The sequence below is a fragment of the Neoarius graeffei genome, chromosome 3 (assembly GCF_027579695.1).
Source record: "Neoarius graeffei isolate fNeoGra1 chromosome 3, fNeoGra1.pri, whole genome shotgun sequence".
NCBI classification, from domain to species: Eukaryota; Metazoa; Chordata; class Actinopteri; order Siluriformes; family Ariidae; genus Neoarius; species Neoarius graeffei.
In genome coordinates this window covers 72,790,003-72,810,119 of record NC_083571.1, presented here as the reverse complement: position 1 = coordinate 72,810,119, position 20,117 = coordinate 72,790,003, and the positions used below count along the sequence as shown (strand labels likewise).

At 46.1% G+C, this 20,117-nt stretch overlaps 1 protein-coding gene across 1 annotated transcript in view; it reads right to left on the bottom strand.

The window, feature by feature from the left end:
• Window positions 1-7,202: 7,202 nt before the first annotated feature.
• glb1 (galactosidase, beta 1) overlaps window positions 7,203-20,117 on the bottom strand; it is a 31,786-nt gene continuing 18,871 nt past the window's right edge. The window contains exons 11-16 of the mRNA XM_060917249.1: window positions 18,668-18,742; window positions 18,478-18,567; window positions 10,371-10,484; window positions 9,722-9,853; window positions 8,760-9,014; window positions 7,203-8,520 (exon numbers count right to left, since the gene is read on the bottom strand). Of these exons, the coding sequence (XP_060773232.1) occupies window positions 8,272-8,520; window positions 8,760-9,014; window positions 9,722-9,853; window positions 10,371-10,484; window positions 18,478-18,567; window positions 18,668-18,742 (915 nt within the window). The 3' untranslated portion in view covers window positions 7,203-8,271. The remainder of the gene's footprint in view (window positions 8,521-8,759; window positions 9,015-9,721; window positions 9,854-10,370; window positions 10,485-18,477; window positions 18,568-18,667; window positions 18,743-20,117) is intronic.

Below are 20,117 nucleotides of genomic sequence, written 5' to 3'. Positions count from 1 at the left end.
CTCAGTAGGGAGGGATTATGAGGGTCCTTTATCTACACGGTTTGTTAGCTCTGTGGGGATAGAAGGGGTTCCTTTTGACTCTAGTTGTACACCACCCTTACCTGTCATCTGCACTCTGGACCCTTCATTGCGTTTTTCACACTCTTTCATTTTTATGCCAGAGTGCCCTTTTAATCTTTTAGGTCGCGACCTCATGAGTCTTCTCGGACTCTCGATCTCCTTTAGCGGCTCACACATGATTGTTGATACTCCGGACGGTGCTCCGCCTGATGTTTTTGCCTTATCCAGTTCTGTGCTGCCACATAACATTCTGAACGCTGCTTGTACGTCCCAAGCTCCTTCCCCTGTTCTCTCTGCTCTTCCTAACACCCTGTGGGCGGATCATAAGGACGATGTGGGCTCTGTGAGCTGCTCTCCGTATGAAGCTGTTATTAAACACTCTACACCTGTTTATGTTAAACAATACCCTCTGTCTCCTAGTAAGCTCGATGGTATTGACAATATTCTACAATCTCTTTTGCAGCAAGGTGTCGTGGTTCCTTGTGTCAGCCCGTATAACACCCCAGTGAACCCGGTCCCAAAACCGGATGGCACATGGCGCCTCACTCAAGATCTACGTAAAATAAATGAACTCATCGTTCCCGTGGCTCCAGTGGTCCCTGACGTTCCTTCTCTTATGTCTTCTATTCCGTGTGACCATGCTTATTTCTCTGTGATTGATTTGTGCTCTGCCTTTTTCAGTGTTCCTGTGGGCCATGAGACTCAGCCCCTGTTTGCTTTCACACACAGGGGAAGACAATACACGTGGACGCGGTTGCCACAGGGTTTCATTGACTCACCGGCGGTCTTCACTGCCGTATTGCGGGACGCGCTGGCTGATCTCTGTCTTCCCCGGGGCTCCACGGTGCTCCAGTACGCGGATGATCTCCTGGTAACGGCGGAGGATCAAGACGCTTGTGCTGCCGCCACATTGTCTCTCCTCACACTCCTGGCGCAGAAGGGTTTCAAGGTCTCCCGCACGAAGTTGCAGTTTTGCCTCACAACTGTTCGCTACTTGGGACATGACCTCTCCCAGGGTTCCAGGAGGCTTAGCCCGGAACGCGTTCAAGTCATTATGGACACTCAGGTACCTGCAACCAAGCACGCTCTCATGGCATTTCTGGGCCTCATCAATTACTGTCGTCAATGGATCCCTGACTGTTCAATCTATGACAAGTGTTTGCGTTCAGCTATAAGTCACTCAGATCCTTTGACTCAGCCCCTGGTCTGGACTGAGGACATGCTAACGGCCTTCAAGGCTCTGAAGCAAGCTTTGTGCTCCGCCCCTGCTCTCGGGCTGCCGAACTATCGTTTGCCGTTTCACCTGTATGTGTGCAATCAGAAGGGGACCGCCTCTGGGGTGCTGGCTCAGGAGCACGGGGGGGGGCATGCGACCTTGCGCGTTTCTGTCTAAAACTCTTGACGCTGTGGCACAAGGGCTTCCTGGCTGTCTTAGGGCTGTTGCTGCGTGTGCTCTCATGGTCACGGACGCTGAAAAACTTGTTTTGTCGCATCCGCTCATTTTACACACTTCACATGACGTCGTGTACATTCTGCGGAATCTTAGCACTCAGCATTTGTCTGCTCAGCGTCGCTCTGGCTATGAGTTTATTCTTTTGGCCACAGAGCATCTCACTGTTAAGCCCTCCTCGTCGTTTGATTCTGTCGCCCACGCTCTTCAGCGTCTTCTTAACTCACAGGATGACGATGTTGCGTTTGACTCACATGACTGTCTTTCTAATATTGTTTTTGAGACTAGCATCCGCCCAGACTTACACTCCACCCCTCTTTCCACAGGCGATTCTCTTTTTGTAGATGGTTCCTGTTCCCGCCCTGCGGATGGTGTGTTCCTGTGTGGTTACTCTGTTTGTCGCCTCCCTGATGAAATTGTTGAAGCTCATTCTTTGCCTTTTTCTTCTGCTCAGGCTGCGGAGCTCTATGCTTTGACTCGCGCGTGTATTTTGGCTCAAGACACAGACGTTACTATTTACACCGACTCACGCTACGCTTTCGGCGTGGCGCACGACTTCGGCCGCATTTGGGCGTCTCGGGGGTTTACGACAGCCGACGGTAAGCCCATTTCTCATTCTTCACTTGTTACTGATTTAATCACCGCCTGTCTCCTTCCGTGCACGTTGGCCATTGTTAAGACACGCGCGCACACAAGAGGGGACTCATTTGAAGTAAAGGGCAATTCATTCGCTGATCGAGTCGCTAAAGCTGCAGCCGCATCCGGTGTCCTGCCTCCAGGCTTTAATTGCGCTTTAGTTTCTACTGATCGCATGGTTAGCGCTGTCTTACCTGACATAGATCTCATTTCTATCCAGGCCTCGGCCTCTGTGGCAGATACGCAGTTCTGGGACGCCCAGGGCGCGACAGAGAAGAGTGGCGTTTTGCTTGACGCACAGGGCCGTCTTTGTTTACCTCGTCACTGTACTCCCTTTCTCGTCCGCGAGTTCCATGGTCCCACTCATCGCGGCCGAAGAGGGGTAGTGGAGGATATGAACAGAACATTCTGCATCAATAATTTGCACACAGACGCACACAATATTCTGGACAAGTGTTTAACGTGCGCCCAGAATAATCTATCTAAACCAGGCGCGGTACATCAGCACCTTCCCATACCCGACACGCCTTTCCAAGAATGGCAGATCGACTTCACTCACATGCCAAAGCAGGGCCCGTTCAAATACCTTTTGGTCATGATTGACAAATTTTCACGGTGGATTGAGGCTTTCCCGTGTAGCAAAGAGAACGCCCGAACAGCAGTGAACAAACTTACACAGGAAATTATCCCACGTTACGGTCTTCCGGTAGGAATTGACTCTGATAAGGGAACGCCGTTCACCTCTAAGGTAACGCAGGAGCTATGTAAAGACCTCAAGATCAATTGGCGTTTTCATATCCCATACCATCCACAGTCCTCTGGCATTGTGGAGCGCGCGAATAGAACAATTAAGGGTAAGTTGCGTAAGGCTATGCAAGACGCAGGCACGAAAAATTGGGTCCAAGTTTTACCGTTGGTCCTCGCTGATATGCGCATGACTGCTCAGGTCGCTCTCGACAATTTATCTCCGTACGAGCTCGTCATGGGACGCCCCTTTCCTGTCCCTTGGCGTAGAGGCATGCAGGTTATAGGAACGGGTGATCTTGAAGTACATCTCAGCGAGTACGCGGTGGGTCTCATGCGGGTGCTGGATGAGTATTGGGCGAGAGTAAATTCCAAAAAGCCTCCCATTCCAGAGGCACACACTCACCCCTTTGAGGTAGGGGACAGAGTTTTAGTAAAGAGATTCGCTAAACTAAACGCTCCCATGGAGGAGTCACCCTACAGTGGGCCCACCGATGTACTCGCTGTAACTCGCACGGCTGTGCTAACGGACCTTTTTCCACAGTGGATCCATGCCAGCAGAATAAAGAAGGCTCCAATGTAATAGAAATCTATATTGTTGATGCTTAACAGACTTTTGTGTTTCAGAAAGTTGCTGTGACAATAGCTGACGGCCTTTTCAGGGATCCCCTTCCAGCATCTGGAGCAATCCAGTTTCGGCTGATCTACAAAGAGGGGATGGTTGGTGAGTCTTGCAAAGTTCTGGGCTGAAGAGTCTGAAAAGCACGGGAGCCTGTGACATTTTTCGCCGTCTGCACCCTGTGAGCATTAGAGAACAAAGTCAGTGACCAGTATGACTTTCTTCATCATCGTGCTGATCTCAACGCTTGGGGCAGGGTTACCCGCACAAGCAATACACCGGGACCCAAGGGATAACGAGTTTTGGAAATATGTAAACTTCACTGTAAAAACATCAATGAATATGAGTAAACCCTGTTATGTGTGTTCTTTGTTACCCCATGACAGCAGCGCTCCTTTTCCGGTCCGAATAGCCCCGTCTAACTACTCTAAGGTTAATATGACATGGCTCAGCCTGTGGCCCGTTTCTTTTCCGTTGTTGCATGGATCATATATATAATATGATGATCTCGCACACAGGTTATGTCCCTGTGTCGGCCAAGACTGGGGTGTGAATAATACTCTGGGCTTGCGTCAGAGTATTAAAGAGGGGATTGTAAGAATATAATCCTGAATACTCCTAAACCTACTCTTGTAAATGCGCGGCCCAAGGGTGACTGTCGTGTAGTGTAGCAGTTTAGGGTTAACTTTAGGCTAGCTATAATACGCGCTGCTCTGTACATTTTGTACTTTTTCATGTTCTGTTCCTGTTTCATATCCTGATTTTGTCTATGTTTTTGTGTGAAACATCCTGTTGAACTGTGCATAACTCTTGTGACCTTGACTGAGTGTGCAAAGCACATTCCATAATTTTCCACTGCTGATACTCCCTATGAAGAGTGTATATATAAAGCCCCGACGCAGCTGCGCGTTGGGGCACGACTGAGAATAAACCAGATTGATTTAAGTCATGTGGTTCGCTCTCTTCTTGTCCTCGGAGATCTCCTGGTAACGCATCTGAACAGCACGCAGCGCAATCTTAACAGTCCCAAACCGCCTGCACAGCCGCCGCAACACCACCAAGCAACATCGCTCGGAACATCACGCCAAGCACTAAAGCTCAGAGCGCTGGACAACTACGATGTAAAATGAGCAACAGGCTCACTGCAGTCCATAGCTGGGAGCACAGGCATCGCCCACGGCGAGCCAAGGCCTGGAGGGAACCGACACCCAAAACTGGGTCTGGAGCTACACCACAACAGGTGGACAAAAACACTCAAACATCAAACTACACAAACACACAGAAAAAAATAAAATAAAATGAAAATAGAAAAAGAAAGAAAATTAAAATTAAAAAAAGCTCTGGTGAGAAGCGGCAGCCAGAACGCGCACGACGTACTCTCAACCGGAAACGGAAACGAAAAAAAAAATGCAAGTCAAATCTTGCAAGTCTAGATTATTGCCACAATAGAAAGAGCAGGGTGAGAGAGGAGACAGTGGACCAGAGGCCAACAGGGATGATTATGCAGGGTCACAGGTGAGAAGAGAATATAACTAGCTATGTCACTACTACTATTCTTAATTCTTTTTATAAATTTTACTTTATAGATATATAGATTTTGACTTTAGATTTTGATAGTATATAATTTTAAAGAACGAAAATCAGTTCCCTGGTGCTGTGCTGTTTGTGGTTATGTGGTTCTTTAGCTGCTAAGGAAAGGTGCAATTGAATGCGAGAGGATGATAAAATCACTCAATAGTCCTCTGAACAATTTGTCCCCCTCACTTCTAAAATGATGGCTACGCCCCTGCTTTGCACGCTGTGTTGAGCTATCTGGAACGGCAGCAGAGCTATGCAAGAATGCTCTTCGTAGACTACAGCTTGGCATTTAATACGATCATCCCAGACACTCTGATCACAAAGCTGGACATTTTAGGCCTCCCCCCTCTCATATGCACCTGGATTAAGGACTTCTTGACCAACAGGCCCCAGACTGTGAGACTTGGCCCCCACCTTTCCTCCACACGTACACTGAGCACCGGTTCACTACAGGGCTGCGTGCTGAGTCCCCTCCTGTACTGTCTCTACACCTATGACTGTAGTCCAGTTCACGGCGACAGCATGATCGTCAAATTTGCTGACGACACCACAGTGGTCGGGCTGATCTCAGATGGAGACGAGACAACCTACAAGGAGGAGGTTCAGAGGCTCACGACCTAGTGCTCAGTAAACAACCTGGCTCTAAACACCACAAAGACAAAGGAGATCATTGTGGACTTCAGGAGGAAGAAAAGTGACCACCTCTCCCTCTACATCAACAGCGAGTGTGTGGAGAGGGTTCATGATTTCAGATTCCTGGGAGTCCAGATCTCTGACGACCTCTCCTGGACAATCAATATCTCAGCTGTTATAAAGAAAGCTTAGCAGCGTCTACATTTCCTGAGAGTCCTCAAGAAGAACAATCTAGACCAGAAGCTGCTGCTGCTGGCCTTCTACCGTTCCTCCATTGAAAGCCTGCTGACGTACTGCTTGTCCACCTGGTATGGGAGCTGCACTGCTGCAGACAGAGGGAGGCTTCAGAGGACAGTCGCAGCAGCACAGAGGATTGTCGGCTGCCCTCCCCCCCGACGGACATATACACCACCCGGTGCATCAGCAGAGCTCAGAGCATCATTAAGGACAATTCACATCCTGCCTCCCAGCTGTTTAAGCTGCTTCCTTCTGGGAGGTGCTACAGATGTATTAAAACAAGGACTACTAGAATGAAAAACAGCTTCTTCCCAAGAGCCATCACCATATTGAATTCTGAGAGGAAACAAATATAATGTCAACATTATGCAAAACATCTGTCACTGTTGCTCTTATATTCTGTGCAATACAAAATTAATTTATTCTGTACATAGCCATCCATATTCATATTTATACTTGGCTATAAGACACTTTTATACGCATTTCAATTTTTGTAATGTTTATGTGTTAGGATTTAAGTTTTTTTTTTTAATATACTTACTTTTTTGATGGGCGGCACGGTGACGTAGTGGTTAGCGCTGTCACCTCACAGCAGGAAGGTCCGGGTTCGAGCCCCGTGGCCGGCGAGGGCCTTTCTGTGCGGAGTTTGCATGTTCTCCCCGTGTCCACGTGGGTTTCCTCCGGGTGCTCCGGTTTCCCACACAGTCCAAAGACATGCAGGTTAGGTTAACTGGTGACTCTAAATTGACCGTAGGTGTGAATGTGAGTGGTTGTCTGTGTCTATGTGTCAGCCCTGTGATGACCTGGCGACTTGTCCAGGGTGTACCCCGCCTTTTGCCCGTAGTCAACTGGGATAGGCTCCAGCTTGCCTGCGACCCTGTAGAACAGGATAAAGCGGCTAGAGATAATGAAATGAGGTATGCTTTTACTTCCAGAATCCACGTAAAGGTAAAAAAACTACAGTAAACAGTAATGGCCATTTATCTGAAAATAAATTCTAATTTTCCCCTTAATACTTTATTTTAATCAATCGCACTGTTCTAAATTTAGACAAAACTATTGTTCCCTTTCCAGATTTTTTTTTTTTTTTGGCTCAGTTTTCTACACATGCACATAACCCTCAAACATTTTCATTTTAAAGTACAATTTACAAATTCCTTTTTTAGGTTGTGTATTTTTAAAATAGAATACAAAAAAAAAAAAAAACAGTAAAACTGTAAAAGCATGAAGAAACAATTCACACAGTTTCAACCAGCAGTGATATTTATTGAAATCAGCATTCGTCAGAAAGTGGCCTGTGATTAAAAATATTTTATTAAATTTAGATTTATTGATTTATTGCATAGAATACTTCACATTAAACATTTCAGGTAAATAATTACAAACATGACTTAAATCCATAAAAAGGTATAAAAAAAAAAAATTAAACTCATACAACATATTTCACATATTTTCTCACAATAAGAAAAGTGCAAGGCCCTGTGATGACCTGGCGACTTGTCCAGGGTGTACTCCGCCTTTCGCCCGTAGTCAGCTGGGATAGGCTCCAGCTTGCCTGCGACCCTGTAGAACAGGATAAAGCGGCTACAGATAATGAGATGAGATGAGAAAAGTGCAAAATGCTTTATTTAAAAAATCCCAGAGTGAATCAGTGTTTTAATTCCACACACATCCTGAACACGTTTACAACTACAGTGTAGATGTTTACTTCCGTTCGAACAAAAAATAAAAACAATTCATCTCTGTGACGTAGAACATAAACCATTTAAAGGTTTTCAACCTGCTGAAACTGCAAATCACCACAGTCGCCCCTAGAGCAGTCACTACCGTCACCCATCGAGCAGTCACCACCGTCACCCTAACACTGTCATTACCGTTGCCCATCAATCACTACCGTCGCCCATTGAGTAGTCACCACCATTGTCCCTTGAGCAATCACTACTGTTACCCTAATGCAGTCACTACCATCGCTCATCGAGCGGTCACCACAGTCACCCTAACACTGTCATTACCGTTGCCCATTGAGCAGTCACGACTGTAACCCTAAATGCAGTCACTACCGTCGCCCATCAAGCAGTCACCACCGTCACCCCATCACCGTCACCCATTGAGCAGTCACCACCGTCGTCCCTCGAGCAGTCACTACTGTTACCCTAACACCATCATTACCATCAACCATTGATCAGTCATTACCGTCGCCCACTGATCAGTCACCATCGTCACCCTAACACCATCATTACCATTGCCTGTTGAGCAGTCACTAATTTTACCCTAACCCAGTCATTACCATCACACAGATGATGCGTCATGCTGTTCAGCGTGTGTTCAGTGTTTTCTCCGTCGTGTAAGGTTTGATGTACATCACAGTGGAGTTGATGAGTGGCGTGTGTGTGAACTCAACCACGCACTGACCCCAGGTGCAGGGACACGCCTCCAGCTCCAGCACTGTGATGTTATTCGGTGACTCGGTGCTGAGGAGAGACGCAGGAACAAACAGAGTGATCTGAGGACCACGAGATGGCCAATAACGACCCACGTTCACGCCATTAATCCACACCTGACCCTTTTTAATGGAAAAAGGAAAAAAAAAAAAAAAGTTCTTTATTTTATTTCAATTTATTCAAAAAAAGATGCAGTAATGAAAACAGAGAAACTTCCAACATCTGAAACATGAAGCTGAATCTACATCAAACATAAAACAGACATAATTTACATTTTAATACACACCATTATAATAGTAAACTAATTATTATTAACATTGTGTTATTAAACACACACACACACACACACACACACACACACCTTGCTCCAGTTGGAGAACTGGATGTACGTGTCCTGTGGCAGGTCTGGGATGTGATCAGGAATCTCCAATGTGCCTCCGTAGAATGTGGGCAGAGACAGAGAGGTGGGCGGGGCAGCAGTGTGTGTGGATTCACTGTCCTGTTCAGAGACCATGTCCCACAGCAGCCCCTCCTTCACCACCTCATCTATACTGAGACTAAACACCGTCCAGTTGCTCAGAACTTCTGCTCCCAGTGTGAGATTCGACACCAGACCCTGCAGAACACAACCAGCACACGGGGGGCACTTATTCATGCACAGCTGCACCACCTTCCTCTGATTCTACATCACAGAACAATGTGTGCACATTTTTAACATAATAATAATAATAATAATAATAATAATAATAATAATATTATTGTATTATTGTTAATAATAATAACAATAATACATTTGTACATCAGCCATCATTATTATACATAAACTTTATTAAATGAGATTCATTTTACTCTCTCAGGAATTACTTTGGGGCAGCATGGTGGTGTAGTGGTTAGTGCTGTCGCCTCACAGCAAGAAGGTCCGGGTTCGAGCCCCGTGGCCGGCAAGGGCCTTTCTGTGCGGAGTTTGCATGTTCTCCCCGTGTCCGCGTGGGTTTCCTCCGGGTGCTCCGGTTTCCCCCACAGTCCAAAGACATGCAGGTTAGGTTAACTGGTGACAAATTGACCGTAGGTGTGAATGTGAGTGTGAATGGTTGTCTGTGTCTATGTGTCAGCCCTGTGATGACCCGGCGACTTGTCCAGGGTGTACCCCGCCTTTCGCCCGTAGTCAGCTGGGATAGGCTCCAGCTTGCCTGCGACCCTGGAGAAGGATAAAGCGGCTAGAGATAATGAGATGAATGATGAGGAATTACTTTGCATTTTAATAATAAACCAGAGTTACAGAATTAATTGAGTAAAAATAAAAAATTTAAATCTCTGCTGCACCTTGAAATCATTGATGTATTTTCCATAATTGACTCGACCCATGTTCTCCACCAGCAAGTCCAGTCTGCTCCCAGCTTTCCCAGTTATATTAATGGTGATATTCCTGTCTCTCTCCAAAATCCCTACAGCCACCTGAACACACACACACACACACACGTTAAACATGCAGTTATAATTTCAAGACTTACAAAGCAACTGAGAAGTTTATGATCTTTATTCTGCATAAAATAAAGTAATAACTAGCATCGTATTATTGTCATTAGTTTAGCTATAATAGAAAACTAGTTTGTGAATTTTTATCTTCCAAATGAATTTACAAGAAATTTGAAGAACCTGAATGAAAAGAAGAGAATTCCAGCTTTTATTATAAAATCACATCTCTCCATTTCATTTACTTTATAAAATATACAATTAAATAAAATATACTGAAAAATACTAAAAATAATTACAGATTAATAAACATTCACAGCAAGTCATAACTGTATAATATATAACCTGGAATAAAAACACGAGTAAATCTGGAATCTGTGTGTATAAACCATAACAGAATATAAAACACGTTATATGTTTTATGTTATATGATTCACGTTATATGTTATACGTATACGATTCAGAAATTAAGATTTGCAGTAAATAAAGATGCTCTTACTCCGTCTACAGAGATGTATGCTCGGTCGTGAACTCCGTTTAGAGGGGACGAGAGCGGAGTCGGCTTTAAACAGTCCACAGGAAGTGACGTCCGATACAGAACAAAGCCAAAGCTCTGAAAATGGAAAAAGCATCAGTACTTTATAATCACTTTATATCTGCGATTGAATATGTTCAGTGTTAAACACGTGAACATGTTATGTTCAGCTGATGAAAAGTACGGAGAGCTCTGAAGTCACATTTTAATAAAATGTTTATAAATATTTATCATCAGCACTGAATGTTTAACGTTTAATGTTCTTTAAAAAGTTTAAAGTGGAAATGTTGATTATTCGGTTGTGCAGATATTTATCCTTTTCTACAAAAATTAAACGTGACACCAATGTCTCATCTCATCTCATTATCTCTAGCCGCTTTATCCTGTTCTACAGGGTCGCAGGCAAGCTGGAGCCTATCCCAGCTGACTACGGGCGAGAGGCGGGATACACCCTGGACAAGTCGCCAGGTCATCACAGGGCTGACACATAGACACAGACAACCATTCACACTCGCATTCACACCTACGGTCAATTTAGAGTCACCAGTTAACCTAACCTGCATGTCTTTGGACTGTGGGGGAAACCGGAGCACCCAGACGAAACCCACGCAGACACGGGGAAAACATGCAAACTCCACACAGAAAGGCCCTCGCCTGCCACGGGGCTCGAACCCGGACCTTCTTGCTGTGAGGAGACAGCGCTAACCACTACACCACCGTGCCACCCCCAATGTTACAGTCACTATGGGATTTTTCTATAGCAAAAGTATGCAAAAAAGTTTTTGCACCCCTGTTTAAAAATCACACATTTTGTTGATTTCTGATGTGAAAAGACGAAAACATGACCTCTGCAGCAAATTATTTAAAAACGATAATGATAATTTGCTGCAAATTTTAATGCAGATTTAGCTCAAATTGGATTGACTAAACAACAAAACAAGTAAGCAGTAATTGTGATGTGGGGGAAGAAAAAAGTTTACTTCAAGAAAACACAATAAAAGATGCAAGTTTGGCCAGGGTTGCAACAACTTTTGCATACAACCGTATAGAAGAGAAAATAAAATTTCACTCAGCAGGGTTTCTGGATAAAATAAAGCATCAAAAGGAATCAATTCAGATTTTTATTCATTAATTTTATTATAGAAATGATTCGGTTTATGAGTTATCGGCAGACAGTTTAAATCAAATTGGAAAAAAAAATAAATAAATAAAAACCCAGAAGGGTTTGAGTTCAAATCTAAGAAGTATCAAAGCTCACCTTTTAAAGCTTCTATCTGGATAAAAAGTGTAAGATTGTATGTGTGTTCTCGTGCATAGCTGTACTGAACTTATGACCTGTTCACATCCTGGTAAACGTGCATAGCCGCGAGAACATACTCTTCTGCTCTTCTCTGTACCTTCTAGTTTCGCTGAAACCACATTCCTGGACCCTCCTGTTCTAGGGGGTGTACATTCTGCTCTTTCATGTATAATAAAAACGACTCCTTATCTGGCGAGTTCACCTTGTGCCCCCGGGCCCCTTACCTATCTTGTCACGAAAGCTTCTGATGTATATAAACCCTGCTCTTTTTGTGTATCACTGAGCAGTGCCTGAATAAACCAGATTGATTTCATTCGTGTGGTTTGTTTTCTCCCTGCTCCAGAGCGCTCTTACGTCAACGCATCTGAACTGAGACAGACACAGGTTCTAACAATTTGGTGACCCCGACGTGATACTCTCAATCAGGTAAGACATGTTTGATTGACTACCTGGTTGGCAGTAGTTTCGTAGTGTCCTACGGAGGACAGTTTTCCCTGGTTCGAGTCCAGGAAGAGCGCGCTATACAAATTTGTACTATATTTGTTGTCTGTTCCTCTTCAGATCCGTTTGTTGTCATTGTACGATGGGAAGCTCGTTCCCTAAGCCTGCGCCAGGGGAAACCCCGGCCGAATGGATGAATAAGTGTGGTTTAGGCTATTACGTTACGCCGTGGCTGGACAATTTGGCTGGGTGGACGGAGGCAAATCCTCAGATTCCATCGTATCCCCGTGATGGGACGTTTAATCCAGGCTTTCTTGCTTCAGCGCACCGTATGATTTATGAAAGCTTAGGCGATCCGGATTGGGACCGCCCTTATATGCGCGCAGGGTATGATTTACGAAGAAATGGTTTGACATGAAGAAGGTATGGGATAAATCAAAGGGTGTTTACACCCCGAGACCTGTTTTAAAGGCTATTCTAAAACCAAAACTTTCTCAGTTAACCTCCCATGTAAAGCGAGGGAGGAATAGTTACGTCCCACTCATTCCTCATCTCATATACATGTCCAGTAAATTTGTTAGCACATGATTTAATGTGCAAATTAGAAGTAAATCTCACATCCACTCCAGATGGACTAACTATTGAAGTAAGTGAAATGTGCGGTGTGCAGTATGGGTTTGGAAGCCCTCTGTATGTGTATGTCTGGCAGCTCTGTTCAGATCAGCTCGCACATTTGAACACCTCATCAGTTGACACAGATTATATGATGAGGAGCGTTTGCTCGAAATAGTCGATGTGTTGCAACCTAGAAATGACGTCGCTATGAATATAAAGGAAGAAATAGCTCCGGCTCAGGAAGGTGGCCGTCCGCGTCAGCGCACCGTGTCGACATTTTTTTGGAGGGACACACCGAATGCTTTGCAGCTCCTGCGTGAGCAGTTAACTAGGTATTTACTGGCTATGAAACAAGCGAACCGTGATCTGTCGCAGGTTACTAACTGTAAACAGGAAAAGTCAGAAGTGACGTCGGCCTTTTGGAAACGTTTTGGTGAAGTTTGGCAGCACCTGGGTGGGTTAGAATTGGACATGACTCAACCCAATCCAATGTTCCTGTCCACCTTTTTATCTAACTGCCGCCCTGAGGTTCAGAACGTTTTGAAACATCACTTGAGCGATAGGACTCATTTGGTCCTTCGCCAAGCGGGTGAACGGTTGAGGACAATGGAAAGTGATGGGTTGTTAGATTGTAAGACTAATAAAGCATGTTTATCTGTGGCCCCACAGGGCCCCGGGTCGTATCGTCATAATAATGACAAAACACGCACCGGGCCTCGCACATGGTCGGGTGGGAACCGGAAGAAAACAGGCAGGTGCCACTATTGTGGAAAGGAGGGCCACTGGATGAGGGAATGCTATGCGCGGCGGAGGGATGAGCAGAGTAGGACGGGAGAATTAGGGGATGTGTTGCAAGGCCAGAATCCCGGACCTAAGGGCTATCGGCAGAATAACGGACAGGACCAGCGCTATCACGCCCCGCTATAGGGCTGCCCTCAGAGCGATGAAACCCCGACCGTTGCTATGTTAAATCTTTTATTCAGCTCCCCTCTTAACGAAGATCTTCCCACTATTGTTTTATGCCTGGCAGGGACTGAATATCCTTTTTTACTCGACACCGGGGCTACCATGTCCTCAGTGGGGAGGGAATATGCGGGTCCTTTATCTACACGGTCTGTAAGCTCTGTGGGAATAGAAGGGGTTCCTTTCCATTCCAGTTGCACGCCCCCCCTTTCTGTTACTTGTGCCCTTGATCCTTTACTGAAGTTTTCTCACTCCTTTGTTTGCATGCCTGATTGCCCTTTTAACCTGCTTGGACGGGACCTCATGAGCCTCCTAGGGCTCTCTATTTCTTTTAGTGGCTCACACATGGTTGTTGACATACCAGACGACACTTCGTCGGCTGCTCTTGCCCTCACCTCCCTTTCTCTTCCCCATAACCTTCTCAATGCTGCTTGTGCCGTTACCCACCTCACACCCTCTCTTTCTGACCTTCCAGCTTCTCTTTGGGCGGAACATAAGGACGAGGTGGGCTTTGTTAACTGTACCCCTTACGAGGCGGTCATTAAACACTCTTCGCCAGTATATGTAAAACAGTACCCCCTTTCCCCAGCTAAACTGTCTGGCATTGATGATGTTCTGTGTTCTCTCCTAGAGCAAGGTGTGGTTGTTCCCTGTGTCAGCCCTTATAACACCCCAGTGAACCCGGTGCAGAAGCCCAACGGCACGTGGCGTTTCACCCAGGACTTGCGTAAGATTAATGAGTTAATTATCCCAGTCGCCCCATTAGTTCCAGACGTTCCCTCTCTTATGGCCTCGATTCCGTGTGAACATGCGTTTTTCTCTGTGATTGACCTCTGTTCTGCCTTTTTCAGCGTCCCTGTGGGCTGTGAGACACAGCCCCTGTTTGCTTTTACGCATAGGGGTAAGCAGTACACCTGGACCAGGTTACCTCAAGGGTATGTTGATTCTCCTGCGGTCTTCACAGCCGTGGTTAGGGACGCCTTGGCCGATTTGTGCCTCCCCTCGGGCTCCTCCGTGCTCCAATACGCGGATGATCTTCTGGTAACGGCGGAGGACGAGGACCTTTGCGCTAAAGCCACACTCGCTCTCCTCTCTCTTCTGGCGCAAGAAGGTTTCAAGGTCTCACGAACTAAGCTTCAGTTCTGCCTCCCCACTGTTCGATATCTGGGTCACGATCTCTCCCAGGGCTCCCGCAGGCTCAGCCCCGAGCGTGTGCAGGTCATCCTAGACACTCAGGTGCCTGCCACCAAACACGCCCTCATGGCTTTTCTGGGACTTATCAATTACTGCCGCCAGTGGATTCCTGACTGTTCCACCTATGACAAGTGTCTGCGCTCTGCAATTCTGCACTCGGACCCTTTGACTCAGCCCCTGGTGTGGTCTGATGAGATGCTGACGGCCTTCAGGGCCTTGAAACAGGCTTTATGCTCGGCCCCTGCTCTCGGACTTCCGAATTACCGTTTGCCGTTTCATTTATATGTGTGCAACCAGCAGGGAACTGCGTCTGGGGTTTTGGCGCAGGAGCACGGGGGGGGTATGCGGCCTTGTGCGTTCCTCTCTAAAACTCTTGATTCTGTGGCACAGGGTCTCCCTGCTTGCCTCAGGGCGGTGGCTGCATGTGCTGTCATGGTCACGGACGCTGAACGGCTGGTTTTGTCTCACCCGCTCGTTCTCCACACCTCACATGATGTAGTGCACGTTTTAAAGAACCTCAGTACCCAGCATTTATCTGCGCAGCGTCGCTCTGGATACGAGTCTATTCTTTTGGCCACCGAAAACCTTACTGTTAAGCCCTCCTCCTCCTTTGATTCTCTCGCGCACGCGCTTCAGCGCCTCCTCAATTCACAGGATGATTTTCTTCCTTCTGAAACACACGACTGCATTTCTAGCATTCTTTTCGAGACAAGTATCCGCCCCGACTTACGCTCCACCCCGTTACTTTCAGGTGATTCGCTGTTTGTGGACGGCTCGTGCTCACGCCCCTCTGACGGCGTTTTCGTGTGTGGTTATTCTGTGTGCCGCCTTCCTGATGAAACTGTTGAAGCTTTTTCTCTTCCTTTCTCCTCGGCTCAGGCTGCCGAACTATACGCTTTAACCCGTGCATGTGTTATTGCTCAGGACACAGACGTCACTATCTACACTGACTCACGTTACGCTTTCGGCGTTGCTCACGACTTTGGTCGGATTTGGGCTTCGCGTGGGTTCACCACTGCAGACGGTAAGCCCATTTCTCATTCTTCGCTTGTTACTGATCTTATTACAGCGTGTCTTCTCCCGCGCTCTTTAGCCATTGTTAAGACTCGTGCTCATTGTATTGGGGACTCTTTTGAGATCAGGGGAAACTCTCTCGCCGATCGCATTGCCAAAGCCGCGGCTGCCTCCGGTGTTTTTCCGCCTTCGCTTACTCTCTCCCTGGTCTCATCCAGCCGTATGATTAGTGCCGTTCTTCCGGACATTGACTTGATCTCCCTCCAGGCCTCCGCTTCGGCCTCAGACAACCATTTCTGGGACTCATGCGGCGCGCAGCCGTCTGACGGCGTTCGGATCGATGCTCAGGGCCGCCTTTGTTTGCCTAGACATTGCACTCCATTTCTCGTCCGCGAGTTTCATGGTCCCACTCACCGCGGACGAAGGGGGGTAGTGGAGGATTTATCCAAAATATTTTGCATCGACAAAATACACACCGATGTACATCACATTCTAGACAGATGTTTAACGTGCGCCCAGAATAATCCATCTAAACCAGGCGCGGTACATCAGCACCTTCCCATACCTGACACGCCGTTCCAGGAATGGCAGATTGACTTTACTCACATGCCAAAACAGGGCCCCTTTAAGTATCTCTTGGTCATGGTCGACAAATTTTCACGATGGGTGGAGGCTTTCCCTTGCGGGAAAGAAGACGCTCGCACGGCGGTAAACAAATTGACGCAAGAAATCATTCCGCGTTATGGTCTCCCGGTAGGGATAGACTCTGACAAAGGTACGCCGTTCACCTCTAAGGTGACACAAGAACTGTGTAAAGACTTAAAGATCCATTGGCGTTTCCACATCCCGTACCATCCGCAGTCCTCCGGCATTGTGGAGCGCGCAAACAGAACAATCAAGGGTAAGCTGCGTAAAGCCATGCAAGAAGCTGGTACTAAAAATTGGGTACAAGTTTTGCCTTTAGTTCTCGCTGACATGCGAATGACCGCTCAAGTGGCCCTCGACAACCTGTCTCCGTACGAGCTCGTGATGGGCCGGCCTTTTCCTACACCCTGGCGCAGAGGTATGCAGGCTATAGGAACGAGTGATCTTGATGTACATCTCAGTGAGTACGCCGTGGGTCTCATGCGGGTGTTGGATGAGTACTGGACGAGACTAAATTCCAAAAAGCCTCCCATTCCTGAGGCACCCACTCACCCCTTTGAGGTAGGGGATAAAGTGTTGGTAAAGAAATTTGCGAAATTAGGCGCTCCTTTGGAGGAACCGCCCTACAGTGAACCCACGGATGTGCTCGCTGTAACTCGAACGGCTGTACTAACTGACCTTTTTCCACAGTGGATCCACGCCAGCCGAATCAAGAAGGCTCCAATAGTAAATTGAATCTATGATGATGATGTCTAACAGGTTTTTGTGTTACAGAAGGTTGTTGTGACAACAGCTGACGGCCTTTTCAGGGATCCTCTCCCCAGCATCTGGAATAATCCGGTTTCGGCTGATCTACAAAGAGGGGATGGTCGGTGAGTCCTGCAGACTTCTGGGCTAAAGAATCTGAAAGACACGTGAGCCTGGGCTACCTTCAACTATCTACATCCTGTGGACACAGAAAGAACAAAGTCAGTGACCAGTATGACTTTCCTTCTGGTATTGGTCTTAGTGCTTGGAGCAGGGAATCCCGCTCAAGCCAGCCACGAGGACAACGTTTTTTGGCAATTTGCCAACTGGACTGCTAAACAACATACTAATGAATCATGTTATGTCTGTCATTTAATGCCTGTGAGCTCAGCATCTGTGTCTCTCGCTCCTAGGTCGCAGAACGGCTCGTTTGGCGCCTTACAACAGTTAGCTCGCTCATGTTTAACTTTGGTGTGTCTGGGAGGGTATACAGTTAATCAAACACACACTCATTCCGAATTTTCTAACCACTCGCAGGTAAAAGGCTTGCACAATTGTCACAAGAACACGTCGAATAACCTAACTGATTGCTTAAAATCTATACGAACGATGCGGAAGTTTTGTCTGCCAATACATTAGAGTCTAAACTGTAGTTATACTCTGTAAACAAAGTATAAAAGAGGGGATTGTAAGATTGTATGTGTGTTCTCGTGCATAGCTGTACTGAACTTATGACCTGTTCACATCCTGGTAAACGTGCATAGCCGCGAGAACATACTCTTCTGCTCTTCTCTGTACCTTCTAGTTTCGCTGAAACCACATTCCTGGACCCTCCTGTTCTAGGGGGTGTACATTCTGCTCTTTCATGTATAATAAAAACGACTCCTTATCTGGCGAGTTCACCTTGTGCCCCCGGGCCCCTTACCTATCTTGTCACGAAAGCTTCTGATGTATATAAACCCTGCTCTTTTTGTGTATCACTGAGCAGTGCCTGAATAAACCAGATTGATTTCATTCGTGTGGTTTGTTTTCTCCCTGCTCCAGAGCGCTCTTACGTCAACGCATCTGAACTGAGACAGACACAGGTTCTAACAAAAAGTCAACATGTAAACGAACAAACAAACAGTGATGCTGAAGCTGTGAGTGATTCACCTGATCGAGCTCAATAAACGTGAGCGGGTAAAGAGTTTTTACAGGACCAGAAACTGAGAGAAGGTCCAGAGAGTCTGATACGCTCCTCAACTATAAAACAAACACATGAATAACAACGTATGTTATATTGATGATACAATTTATTTCATAAAACAAAGTTAAATTATACAAAGAAAAGATGGAGATTTACTTTCTTCATCTTCACGACTCCGTACGCAAACTTAGGTGTAGACGGTGGCAAAACTCCATCTGGTATCTTCCGATACTGTTTATAACACACACACACACACACACACACACACGCGCGCACACACACGCACGCACACACGCACATTACACACTGCAAGCTCCATGTCCATAGAAACACTACATCCAGAATGCTCCCACTCCAGGTTGCCAAATCAGCATTTTAATGTGACACAAAAAATCTAAAAAAAGACTTTCACAGAAATTAAAAAGTGAGCATGCAAACTCTAACAATATCAACTAGACTGCATTTCCGCAGAGAAAATGCAAAGTGTGCTTGCTGAGCTGTAGCAGAACAGCTATCATGCCAACATGCTAACAGTTAGCATAGGTACTAACATGTTAATGTTGACATGCTAATAGATAACATGCTAACAGCTAGCATTCTAACATGCTAATGATTAACATGCTATTTGTTAAAATTCTAACACTTTAAGGCTAATATGCTGACAGCTATCATGCTAACAGCTAACAGGCTAACATGCTAATGGCTAGTATGTCAACTTTTAGCATGCTAACACGCTGAGGGTGACATGCTAGCAGCTAACATGCTAACAGTTAGCATGCTAACATGCTCAGGCGAACTCGCTAACAGCAAACATGCGAACTCTGCATGCTACCATGCTAACCCTAACATGTTAACAGCTCTCATGATAACATGCTAATGGTGAACATGCTAACAACTCGCGAGCTAACAGCAGGCGTGATATCATAATGGGTAACATGCTAACAGCTAGCATTGTAACACGTGAATGCTTATATGCTAATTGCTATCGTGTGTGCGTGTAAGTATTCCTAATAAAGTGGCCATTGAGTTGAAGTTGATTTGCTGTCAAAGTCTCAAATGAGCAGATCCTTGCCAAATGCATCATCACCCATGGGGGAAGGGAGGAATGACTCAGTCAAGCTTCCATTGATTTGCGGCAAAATGGAGAAAAAATGGACGGATGAAAGGCAAGACTAAGACAAGTGCGGGTCAGAACCGATATCATGTGTGTGATGGGTGATTTGGCCTGAGGTGCCGTATGAAGTTTGGTGGATGTGTGGTGAAGTGTTACTGAGCAAAACTCCATTCATTTGAATGGGGCCAAAAATCAATGGAAGCCTATGGAGGTAAAAAGAGATGCGTGAAAACCAAGGAAAATACGAGTACAGGTCTCAGATGAGGGGATGGATCTGTGCGGGGACTTGGCCTGAGGCATCAAGTGAAGCTTCTTGAAGTTTGGTCACTTGGTTAAAAAAATTGATGGAGAGTGAAAGTTTTTCTCCTGAAACACCATTCATTTTCAATGGGGCCAAAAATCAAAATGCAAGCCTATGGAGGAAAAAGGGATGAGCAAAAAGAAAGGAAAAATATGAGTGCGGGTCAGAACCAATTGCATGTATGTGTCGGG